Source organism: Thamnophis elegans, chromosome 12, assembly GCF_009769535.1.
Source record: "Thamnophis elegans isolate rThaEle1 chromosome 12, rThaEle1.pri, whole genome shotgun sequence".
In the NCBI taxonomy this organism is placed as follows: Eukaryota; Metazoa; Chordata; class Lepidosauria; order Squamata; family Colubridae; genus Thamnophis; species Thamnophis elegans.
This window is the reverse complement of record NC_045552.1, coordinates 16,727,151-16,739,321: the sequence shown is the minus strand read 5'-3', so window position 1 is coordinate 16,739,321 and position 12,171 is coordinate 16,727,151. Positions and strand designations below refer to the sequence as shown.

At 39.3% G+C, this 12,171-nt stretch overlaps 1 protein-coding gene across 3 annotated transcripts in view; it reads left to right on the top strand.

Moving 5' to 3' along the window:
• PHACTR4 (phosphatase and actin regulator 4) overlaps nt 1-12,171 on the top strand; it is a 92,464-nt gene that overhangs the window by 43,469 nt on the left and 36,824 nt on the right. The window contains exon 1 of one of the 3 annotated variants that reach the window (XM_032227473.1): nt 5,024-5,345. The exons of 1 other annotated variant lie outside the window; for it this stretch is intronic. In XM_032227473.1, coding sequence (XP_032083364.1) covers nt 5,300-5,345 — 46 coding nt within the window. In that variant the 5' untranslated portion in view covers nt 5,024-5,299. Of the gene's footprint in view, nt 1-5,023; nt 5,346-12,171 lie in introns of those variants that run through there. One more of the 3 variants, XM_032227471.1, reaches the window with a different exon arrangement.

The following is a 12,171-nucleotide window of genomic DNA, read 5'->3' as shown; positions in this document are numbered from 1 at the left end:
GGACTGGCAATGTCTCTGCTGTTCATTCTACTGCCCATCGATGCCAACTCCCTGACCGATGGACTAACTTTGTATAAAGCATTTTCTTAAATTCCTGTGACATGTTCAGGGACAGCTTATATGGAATTCAGCAACAACGTTCTCACTTTTTAGCTCCATTATGCCTAAAGGAAGTTTCACTTATACGGAACTGATTTTTTTAAGGTGCCACGCAACCTTTCCCCAAGGGCACGTAACAATGTTTTTTTGATCTCTCATTTGTCATTTTAAGGAAACCATTGTTGCTTCTTCACATATCAGAATGGAATGCAGAAAATCACAAGGCCACTCTAGAAATCTCTACGTCTTAGTGTGGAATCCAGGTCTTCCTGATCAGGGTCCAATGAACTTTGTGTGACACAAGTAGTTGGACTGGAGAGAGAGAGGGAGGGAGGGAGGGAGAGAGAGAGAGAGAGAGAGGGAGAGAGGGAGAGAGGGAGAGAGTTTAATACAAGTTTAATACAATACAAGTTTAAGGGCTTAAAAGCAATCATTTTTTGGAATAAACAACAAAAAGACTGATTTTGGAAAATTACAAATGGGCTAATGGCCCAGATGGATTTGAAATAAAATGAAGGAAATCCTTAAAAAAAGTAGGAAACACTATACTTTTGAATTAAAAAAAAGGTGATAGGATGGTAATTTGAAGGTTGGACACTATAAGGAACTAAACATTGCAATTAAAAGAGAAGAACACTTAAATTTGATATACTAATACAGAATGGAGCAAAATACTTTGTCATTATATTAAATAATATTTGTGAACAAAGGGCCCAGAAGTTAATTTTAAGATTGTCTGCCATTATAGATGAAGTGTTTAAAAGATACTATGGAAGTGGAACAAGTTTTACCACATACAACTGAGGCTGATTTCAAAATGGATTTAAAAATGACAAGCTACAAGGATGATATGGCAAAAGATGCCACACTGGATATACAAACAAAACCAGCTGATGACTTAATAAGTAAAAGAAATATACAAATAACAACGCAAAAAAAGCAACCTGGATAACTTTCCTGTGTTGGAGTTATAAAAGAGACCTGTTAAAACTTTGGAGAATTTTGAGAGCAGAATTTTGTGCAAAGCGGCAAAGAAAAATAATGAAAAAGAAACCAAAGCCCTAAGACATTATTTGAAGGGATTAAAAGACCAAGATTATTCAAACTACAAGGAAGGAATATAAAGTTGACTTATTTGATCAAAGTTAAAATAGTTAAGTTGTTATCTCTGGTAACCTTTAATGGACTTTTGCTGACCAGGTGTGAATAACAAGGCTTTAAGAATCTATACATAACGTGCACGTAAATAATAACCAGAGTCCTCCCCCCACTTCAATTAGGAATATCCAGAGAAGCCAGATGTGTGATTTTGGGGTATTTGTTGCATTCAGGGAATGTGCCCCTGTCTTATCTGCAGAAGATGCATAGTCTGAGGGACACACAATGTTGTTATGTGCAGCCTTTGGATTCCAGTAATGTTTTCTACTTAAAAGTGCTTTTTATTAGGAAACAGAATGTGGTGTAAAGCCTGCACTGAGGAATCTTCTGGGTGAGAAGCAAGCAAGTAACAATAGAATTCAATAGAATTCTTTATTGGCCAAGTGTGATTGAACATACAAGGAAGTGCATATGCTCTCAGTGTACATAAAGAAAAATAAAATAGAATACATTCATCAAGAATCATAAGATACAACACTTAGTGATAGTCATAGGTTACTAATAAGCAATTCAAATTACACTAGGAAACAAATAAAACAATATAAAATTGAAAGATACAAGCAACGTGGTTATAGTCATAAGTGGGAAGAGATAGGTACTAGGACGGAAGAGAAGGAGAATATTAATACAGTATTGTGGGAATTATTTGTTTAGCAGAGTGATGGCATTCGGGGGGGGGGGGACTATCTTTGTGTCTAGTTGTTTTGATGTGGAGTGCCCTATAGCGTCGTTTTGAGGGCAGAAGTTGAAACAATTTATGTCCAGGATGTGAGGGGTCTGTAGATATTTTCACAGCCCTCTTTTTGACTCGTGCAATGTACAGGTCCTCAATGGAAGGTGGGTTGGTAGCCATTGTTTTTTCTGCAGTCCTAACTATCCTCTGAAGTCTGTGTCTGTCTTGTTGGGTTGCAGAGCCAAACCAGACAATTATGGAGGTGCTCCTCTGTAGAACAGAATCATCAGCATTATGCAGCATCGGTATTTTTGATCTTGGTGCCCCCAGAGTCTGTTGAACGGCAGCTCTCAAAAATTGCATAGGTAGCTCAGATCATGCTGATTGGAATTTCTCTGAATTGAATCCATCACTGGATGGAATTTGTTTGGAAAAGGCTATCTACCAGACACACCTACTTGCTAATCTCCCTCATCCATCTTGGCTTTGGCTGAGGAGATGCCTTCTCCCCGACACTTCCTTCTCAAGCCAGGGAATTCTCTTATCTCCCTCCTGAGATCCTGCAGTTTTGCCAGTCCTGGACTTTGTGTCCTTTTGAATGATTGTGTATTTAAAGGCTTTATCAGTGGGTCAGAACAAACAACTTGGGCTTTAAGGGGAACTTTTTGAATGAAATGAGCAAGTGGGGTCTTTGGTGCTCTCTGAGAATGGTTGTTTTCCTGCAGATGTTTCATTATAAAACTAGGTTACATCGATGCTCACATGTCACATGTGTCTGTTGCACATTTACAAGTTTTGTGGAAGTGTAATATATATGTAATATATATTTGTGTAATATAATATATAAAAGGGGAGGTGGTGGCTCAGTGGCTAAGATGTTGTTGAGCTTGTCGATCAGAAATGTCGGCAGTTCAGCGGTTTGAATCCCTAGCACCGCATAATAGAGTGAGCGCCTGTTACTTGTCCCTGCTTCTGCCAACCTAACAGTTCGAAAGCATGTAAAAATGCAAGTGGAAAAATAGGAACCACCTTTGGTGGGAACATAGCAGCGTTCCATGCGCCTTTGACGTTTATTCTTCCGGCCACATGACCATGAAGACGTCTTTGGACAGCGCTGGCTCTTTGGCTTTGAAACGGAGATGAGCACTGCCCCCTAGAGTCGGGAATGACTAGTACATATGTGCGAGGAGAAGCTTTACCTTCACCTTTAATATAACTGAACATATGTAGGAGGAGTGGTGGAACATGGGGAAGAGTGAAAAGAGGCATCGGTCTAGAATACCTACATAGCCAAAAGTGAACTAAGTCCCCCCTCTTGAATTCCGTTGACCCATATCTAACTCCAAGCAGGTGTGCATTAGTTGATAGTATTCCTGTGCACAGGTATGAGTACCTGTAAATCAGATAATTGAACCTTCATGTGTGGACCTAATCTTTTGGGTCTGAGAATGTACGACTTTGCATTTCTTCTTAGATGAGATTTGAAAACTTGTCATTTAGACCTAAGTTTTGAAGTTCATGAATTTCTTCCTTTGTTCACAGGAGTCTGGGTAGCTCATAAAGATCACTTTAATAAAAAAAATATCTGCAATGACATCTCATGGTTTCCAACAGTGCTTCAAAATAGCAGGAAATAAATTATTGGTCCAGCTCATGGACAAAATAACAGTTCTAGAAATGCTTTAAGCATAACATCTCTTCTTAACTTGCACAGTTTTATTGCTATGCTATTTTGAGGTAATCTAACACATGGGGAATTAAAAAGCAAATTCCGTATTTGATGACATGTATTTGATTGCAGAAGTAATCCAAGAAATAGTGCTGTTCTTCCTAATAGCCAAATACTTAACATTTACCCAAATTTAGTTTTCCTTTGATACAGAGTATTTTCCCATTTCTGTTAATATAGAAGTTGTGATCATATATAATTTCTATATAAAGCCATAATGTATATTTATAGGGCTCTAAAACTTTCCGGAAAAAGAAACTGTTAATGGTTTGTTCTGGAACAGGACTGTTTCACAATTGTATGCATTATAGATGGGAAATTTTAATTTGATGATAAGGGGAGTTCTGAAGATACAAATAGGTTTAGTTTGAATCTCTTCCCTACTTAATGTTTATAGGATTAGTAAATTTAGTTTTTTGTCCTATATGCAGCAATACAAATAAGGAAAATTAGGGACAATTTAATACATGGTTTACAAAAAAGATAGCATTTCAAATCCTGGCTCTAATTCTTAGCTTGATCGTGTTATCTGGCAATGATGGGAATAATCCAACAATAGAGAAGTTGATTTAGAAATAGAAGATAATGAAGTCCCAAAGGTGCTTTTTATGTTTTTCCTTGAAGACATTTCGCTTCTCATCCAAGAAGCATCATCAGTTTTCCGAAGAAAAGCACCTTCGGGACAACCATGACCTGGATGACTGAGAATCTCCATGGACAGAAGATTTTTTTTAAAATCCAATTAATGCGGCTTGGATACTCAGAATACATTACCTCTTGGATTCCTCATTTCTGGGTTGAAAAATGGTAATGATGATATGAATAACTGCATCCTGTATCCACCAATATCCCCTTGGACTCTGTGTTGATCGATCCAAAGACCACCTAATTCTCGGTTCTGTCATTCCAGTTGGCACCAGAGAATGAGAATCCTTTCTCTGTTCCCCTCCTCCCTCTTCCTCTCCTTTTTAATCATTCCTTTTCCTTTCGTGATATGGAAGAAGTTGGAATTTCAGGGGTAGCTAATCCATTTCAGATGGTTTCCGTCTTTCCACCACCACCACCCCCAACCTCAAGAAAACCAGGGTGCTCAGATTTCTCCCTTCAAAGCAGGAGAATGACAATTAGTAGTAGCTTGTTTATAAGCTGTTTTGGCTGTTTGAAGTCTTCCAAACCCATCTGCTTGTTCGTCCTCCTTCCAGCCTTTTAACTCCTGCCTTTAAAGAGCCCAGGGGATGTTGATTATTTGGCTTCTGTAGCTCCGAAGCCTCCTCCTCCTTCTCCTCCTCCTCCTTCATGAGATCCACCCCTAAGCAGAATACGCACTGTGGAATGACAGGCATTTGTTCCTCCTTTGGAGGGAGCTGGCATGGGAGCGTATTTATGAGAATTACACCGTGCCCTGAACCAGGGATACAGGACATACCCGTGGCAGAGCTTCGACCCATCATCCTGGACATTTTTATGACTTTTGGGGGGGGGGGCATTCGACTTGGGGGATGATCTCGGCATGATTGGAGGGACACGGTGAAGTTTCTCCACCCTGCAGAGTCTTGTCAACTTTCAGGGGCTGATGTCTGTTCCGCAGATCGGCTTGTCTTGCTCCCTTTCTCTCCGAGCCTACCTTGAAGAATAGAAGAATGGGACAGGCGCGCTACTCCAGACCGGTATATCCAGCTCCCTTGGGTGAGTAATGGAGGGGTCTGGTTGCAGCTGAAAGCGACAGCCAAGGATCGCAGGCGAAGTCGAAGCACCTTGAAAAAGAGATGGCTAGGGTTGTGTAAGTTGGAAGGGCTTTGAGGAGAGAGATTGTTTTCGTAATCCTTGCTTTAAAAGAGAGACAGAGAGAGACAGAGACAGAGAGGGAAGGAGGGAGGGAGGGAGAGAGAGAGAGACTCCCTCCTTTGGAACACCTATTGCTCTGTAACTTGTACCTGCTGTACTTTAAGAACCAAGTTTTTTGATCTTTTGCTTGTTGCTGCCAGAGTGGTAAAATTTTTTTTTAAAAAAAGTAAAACTTGGGTCAGCAGAAAACACGTATCACCGATCTTGCTTGGAGTTAAATGCCTCAGACAGGGATGATGTGCTGATTTGCCTTTTCTCCTCTGTACAAATGATACTTCGTTATTAAAAGATTCATTATTCTAATCATCTACCATCCCGAAGCAATTTACTTAGTCATCCTATAGCAGGAGATATTTTTTTTTTAAAAAAAAAATCAAAACATGGATTTATAGCCACTTGCTTCCATTTAAAAAAAAAAAAAGCCAGCCCCTCCACGATCTTACGCTTTAGAATTAAAATGGAATTATTATTGAAGAAGGAAGGAAGAACAATTTCAGGTTGAGGTTTCCAAATAGTGTCCTTCCAGTCCCATCCCATGGGTTTTTAGGCACTATTAATGCCACAATTGGGGTCATTGCTGCTGTCCCTACAAAACCCCATAACTGTACATCTCTTGGGTTCTGATGAATTTTTGGGCAAAGCAGAGAGTCAAAGAATTGAGGGCAGATGCAGGGGAGATATCTTGTGGTGCCTCAATTGGGGGCAGCCTTGGTGACAGAGGAGTCGATGTTCAGGACTGGGTAGGTTTTGCATTTTAAAGAGTTAACATCAGAATTGTACAAGGAATCTCCGCACCCCCCAATCTTCCTCTCCTATTTAACTGTGGGCTCAATTGATTTTTCTAGGGAGACATCCAGAAAATATCTATAAGGCTATCTAGATTGACGTGGTGTTGCCTGCTAGTCAACCAGGAGCTGACTTAAAGATGCTGACAGTTGAGGTTTTTAATGTACCTGCCATTAATATTTTTTTTTTCACAGTACTCCAGACTCGAGTTAAGAAACATTTCTTAGCCTGACTCTGTGTACAAGGTATATTGCACAAAATAGGGTGTGACTTCAGTAGAGACAGCCTTTGATTTGGGAAAGGAGCTTTAAGAGTTAAATTATATTGGCAGCTTGTCTTGTGGCCTCTATTATGAGTCGCATTTTAAATCTCCACTGTGCCTTCCCATTTTTAAGACGGCGATTTCTAATTTTGTGTGTCTGTGCACTCCCTGCTAATTTTAATTGCTAAATGTATTTAGCAATTTCCTTCTTTGCAAAGGAGCAGATTAGATAATAGCTTACAGATCCTATTATCTTGTGTTCCCAATGTTTGGAAGACTTAAACCAAAGCACTGATAGTTGAAATTAAAACAAAACAAAACTATTCTTTAGCAATAGATAAACCATCAATGTACTGTAGGTATCCGAAGAAGCCCGGTGAGATGGTTAGTACAGTATTTAGGGTGCAACATAACTTATACGTATGTATTGTCTGTTCCACTGAGCTCACCTGGTGTTACTGAATGAAATCAACACACCTGTTTTGCACCTTAGTTTCTTAGAGATCATATGCATTCACCAGAGACAGAATGTATATTTGCCCTTATTGCAAATAGAAGTATATGTTGGTATTTGTTGATGTGGCCAACACAGGTTACAATATTGGAAATAGCCATTATCTTTCTGTAGCAGGTTGTTTTTCTTTTCAGGTAGGTGGGGTGACCTTCCCCATACTTGAGCCCTGAGTGCACATAGTTTTGACTTTAGCAAACATATTGCAAGACAGTCTGGTGCTCTTGGGAAGGTGTGAGGAAATGTGGAATTCAGTTAAATTAAATATTTCCCAGGCAAGGGCTTTATCCAGCATTCTCTTCCGTGTGTGGGTTCCAGTTATAGTATGTGCCGTGCAAATGATTACATCAAATGTGAATTTCATTGTGCATATAATACATTATTACAGTATGCATGAAACAGACAGCTGTGGGTGTACAACCTGTGAGTCCCTGGGTTGTGTGAATGGGGGGGGGGGGGGTCTGTAGAGATTCTCAGTTATCCAGGTCATGGTTTTCCCAAAGGTGCTTTTTCAGGAGGCCATTGGACTTCCTTATTTTTTCTTTGGAAGACGTTTCGCTTCTCATCCAAGAAGCTTATTCAGCTCTGACAAGGCAGTGGGGAATGGAAGGATTTATACTCCTTGCAGACAGCTGGTCATTTGCATCTTTTTAGAGGATCCTTGAAGCACTTGGAGGTTTATCTGTCTCCCCAGGGTGACCTGAGTGGTGCTTCTGGTTCCTGTGGTCTGCAATTTTTCTCTCTATTCCTACTCCTACACCATTCAAAGGGTGTTCTAGGGAGGTTCAGTTCCTTTTATTTCCTCCCAAGAATTTGCTGCTACTTCCACCGTACACTTGTTCCTGCTGAAGTAGAGCATAGTCTTAAAAAAACAACAACATCTGCAGCATTAGAGTCTTTAAGCTTATCAACTGTAACTCTGGCTCTTGTTCACCCCTCAGTATCTGATTATGATGAAAGAAAAAAAATGACAAAATATATAGTGTGACTTCATGATGCAAATACACAAGTCACAGGGTTTTCCACAGGGATGCTATGATGTGTGTTTTGACACTCCCTCCACCCTCCTGTTCCCTGGGTGTTCACTTGACATTCATCCCCGGCAACTTATCCAAGCTATGGGTTGAAAATGAGAGTTAGCCGACCCCATTTACAACTTCTGCCAGGTCCCCCACTATTTTTCTCCATATGCAAATGTGCTGTGTATCTCCCACATGGTTCCTGGATAGTGAAAGTCTTTGCATAGCGGATGCGTTGTGTCCAAAGAAATACGGCTTGTGCCCAAATTAAGCAGATGTTTTGTGATACGGAGTTTAAACTTACAAAAGAGGAATAACCCGTTGTTTTTAATCAGAAAATATGCCAGCTTGAGAGCAAAAGATAAAGCCTGGGCAGACTTCCTTAATGAAAGAGCAAAAATAGACACTTGGTCTACTTTTTTGCTGCTATAATAGCATGAAAAAGCCTGCAGCTTGGGATCTTCTACCATAGCTGGAACTAGGTAGCTTTTATTCTTTTTTCTAATTGGAATATGTATGTATGTATGTATGTATGTATGTATGTATGTATGTATGTATGTATGTATGTATAATTTGAAGAAACACATGGCCTCCAATGTTTGTACCAATCTATATAAATCTGTTAGGAAAGATGTACAGATAGCATTTCATGGCCTTGTGATCTTCAGTTTTCAATTGTGACATTTTTTACCACCAGAGAGTTTGCTCCTAGCCTGGGGTGACTACTATTGTATTAATGCAATAGTTGAAATACCAGGAAGAAGCCCTTTTTTACTCTTCCAGGATCTAGTGGATCACTGTGCTACATCAGAGCCATCATGGGTTGTTCTTGGCATCGTGACATCAGCCATCTTCCTCTTCTACTTGTCACGTGGTGCTTGGTGCAATGCAGAATACACTAATATAATGCCATCAAATGTATTGAGTTATTATTGAGCGCCTTGTGGATGCAGGACATTGGCATAGGAATATATGCATTTCTGCTAGCAAGGGGGGGATTTATTTATTTCAAAAAAACTTTAATTTGGTGGTATTTATGGCACTCCTTGACTGCCTTCTGGCTTTGTTGTTACGGAAAACTGTTACCCTTTGGGAATATATAACTCAAATGAAGATTATAGTTAACAGTGGAAGAAATAGACAAAACAACAGTTGCATTTCCCCAGAATTTTAAACATGCATAAAGAACGATGGGATCTACTGTCTGCATTAAAGCCAGAGCTTTTCTTTTTAAGACTGATGGGTGAACAGTTAGGAATATTATTTCAATCTATGCAGTGAGATTACTGTATGCTCAATGAGGGAAAGATTGGGTATTACCCAATGGAGTATATGGAGGAATGGTTAGAGAAATTGGCAGAACTTGTCAATATGGGATAATTGACTTATTGTTCAGTGTTTCTCAACTATAGGAACTTTTAAGAGGGGTGGACTTCAACTCCCAGAATTCCCAAGATTGAGAAACACTGGTCTTATTTGATTAGACAGAAGTCCTTATTGACATTCATCAATGACTTCAAAACACCTTGCGGAGTTTTTGCACAAGAAAGAAATGTTTGTGACGTAGGCTTTTGATGATTAGAAAATGTAAGTTATAAACCCACATTACCTGTTGATCCATCCATTTTTTTACAATACAATTTTAGAATATTTATGAAGGAGAAAGTGAATATACTTCATTTGACTAAGATTAGCATACTTCATTGAGTTTTTGCATTTAACAGTTATTACTGTAGAATTGTGATCTGATTACAGGTGGTTGTGCTATTGCTTCAGAGTGATTATATTCCCAGTATGTCTTCACTGAATGACCCCTTTATAACCAGTAATCAATAGGATGAATTCTAGAACTTCAGTGTTTTTTCCATGGCATTGGGAAGAATGATGAATATTATAATTTGGGGCTGCAGCAAATATAATTAAAATAAAGTTCCGACTGTGAACTTGGAGATGATCATTTCACTAAATGAATGAATAAAATTAGACCTCTTATTAAAATACAACACATGAGTTAAGAGCTGTCCTTGGCATTTTCCTAAAGAGGAAGCAAGTTTTCAAATACTTGGAATATTTAGCAATGTTGCTTTTGATGTCCAGAACTATGTTTGCAAAAGATATCCTAAACTATTGGCTTTTATGTTCTGCAAAAATATGAAGAATGCTTTTTCAGAGGTAGTCACCAAACATGGGGTCTCTTTTGATCTATTTCATAACCTTTAGATCTTACTCTTCTTTCTGAGCAGGTCATGGAGATCAAAACACAGAATGTTCCCAACAATTTTCCTCTGGTTGCTGATCGAAACCAGACTTGCTTTGTTTTCAGAAACTATAACCTATATATTGTTCCTTTTATGGCAGTGATGGTTATATACTAATGTTGATGCGTAAATAAATCCTGATTTAAAATGAGTTTTCTTGACTGGTGTTTTAAAACTGTTTCAGTCAAATCCACTCTACCAAGAATTCAAGAAAACACCTTTCTTTTACCAACTGAATAAAATTATTTAAGTAGCAGTGCCAAGGAATTAGCTGGAGGTGTCCATATACTAGACATTTGCTCTTTTGGAGAAGATATTTACCTTGGTTTTCTTGTTTTCTCCAAAACACGGAGTTGTGAATTCCCATCCAAAAATTTCCCCTAAGTAGTTAATGTGCTAAGTAGTTACTTGTACACATTTCTGTATAACTCAGTATGGTTGAAATTGGGTTTTGCATTGGGAGGCATTCTCTATCCAAGCATTTGTTGTTGCATCTGGAAATACTGTATTCTATATCCCTTGAGTTTGTTTATTTTAAGGACACGAGTCTTAAAAGAGTTCTTGTGCAGCTGAGATTCAAAAATGTCTCATATTTGCCAAAAAATAGACTTATTTTTGGAAGGTTCCATGGGAATACCCCCTACAGCGTGAGCCATCCTGGCAAATAGATGGGGAAGAAATGTTGGTAGTGACATATTTTATTTTCCTGGGCTCCAAGATCACCGCAGATGGGGACTGCAGCCAAGAAATTAAGAGACCCTTGCTCCTAGGAAGAAAGTGATGGCAAATCTAGACAGCATACTAAAAAGCAGAGACATCACCCTGCCGACAAAAGTGTGTATAGTCAAGGCTATGGTTTTCTCAGTTGCACTGTATGGCTGTGAAAGTTGGACCATTAGGAAGGCTGAGTGCCAAAAAATTGAGGCCTTTGAAGTATGGTGCTGGAGAAGACTCCTGCAAGTCCCTTGGACTGCAAGGCCATCCAACCGGTCAGTCCTAGAGGAGATCAACCCTGACTGCTCTTTAGAAGGCCAGATCCTGAAGGGGAAACTCAAATACTTTGGCCACCTAATGAGAAGGAATAACTCATTGAAAAAGAGTCTAATGCTGGGAACGATTGAGGGCAAAAGAAGAAGGGGACAGCAGAGAATGAGGTGGCTGGATGAAATCACCAAAGCAGAAGGCATAAGTTTAAATGGGCTCCAGAGGATGGTAGAGGACAGGAAGGCCTGGAGGAACATTGTCCATGGGGTCGCGATGGGTTGGACACGACTTCGCAACTAACAACAACAAAAGGCAGTTACTTTAAAATCTCTCTCTGAAAGAATTATGATAATACCTGATCTACTCACTAAGAACATGGAATGAGTAATATATTATTTCTTCATCAGATTGGTCTTAAATTGGCTTTGTTCCCATTCATATATGATCTCAACTGTATTGTTGTATGATATGAACCCGTTTGAAGCCAGTGTCACTCCAATGATGCCAGACTCCTGAAAACATTTGTTTGAATAGAAACCTGACTTGGGCTACAGGATGTTGTAAATACTGGAAGAAATTGAAATGGCAGTCCTGTGCAAGGAGAACATTTACATCATGACTTAATTCAAGAAAGCATTCTTAGTGTAGAGTAATAAGTCATGGCAAGTAGAAGTGAATGTTAGAAGATTTAAAATTAACTTAGGTTTTATGCTTATGCTAAAACACAAATTTCAACCCTGGAATTTTGGAATTTGCACATGGTATGGCTGTTGCTGAGAAATGGGATGGCTATAGATCTGGAGAGTACGCAGGTTGCAGGATTCCTAAAGCGATCTGTTTCATTTTA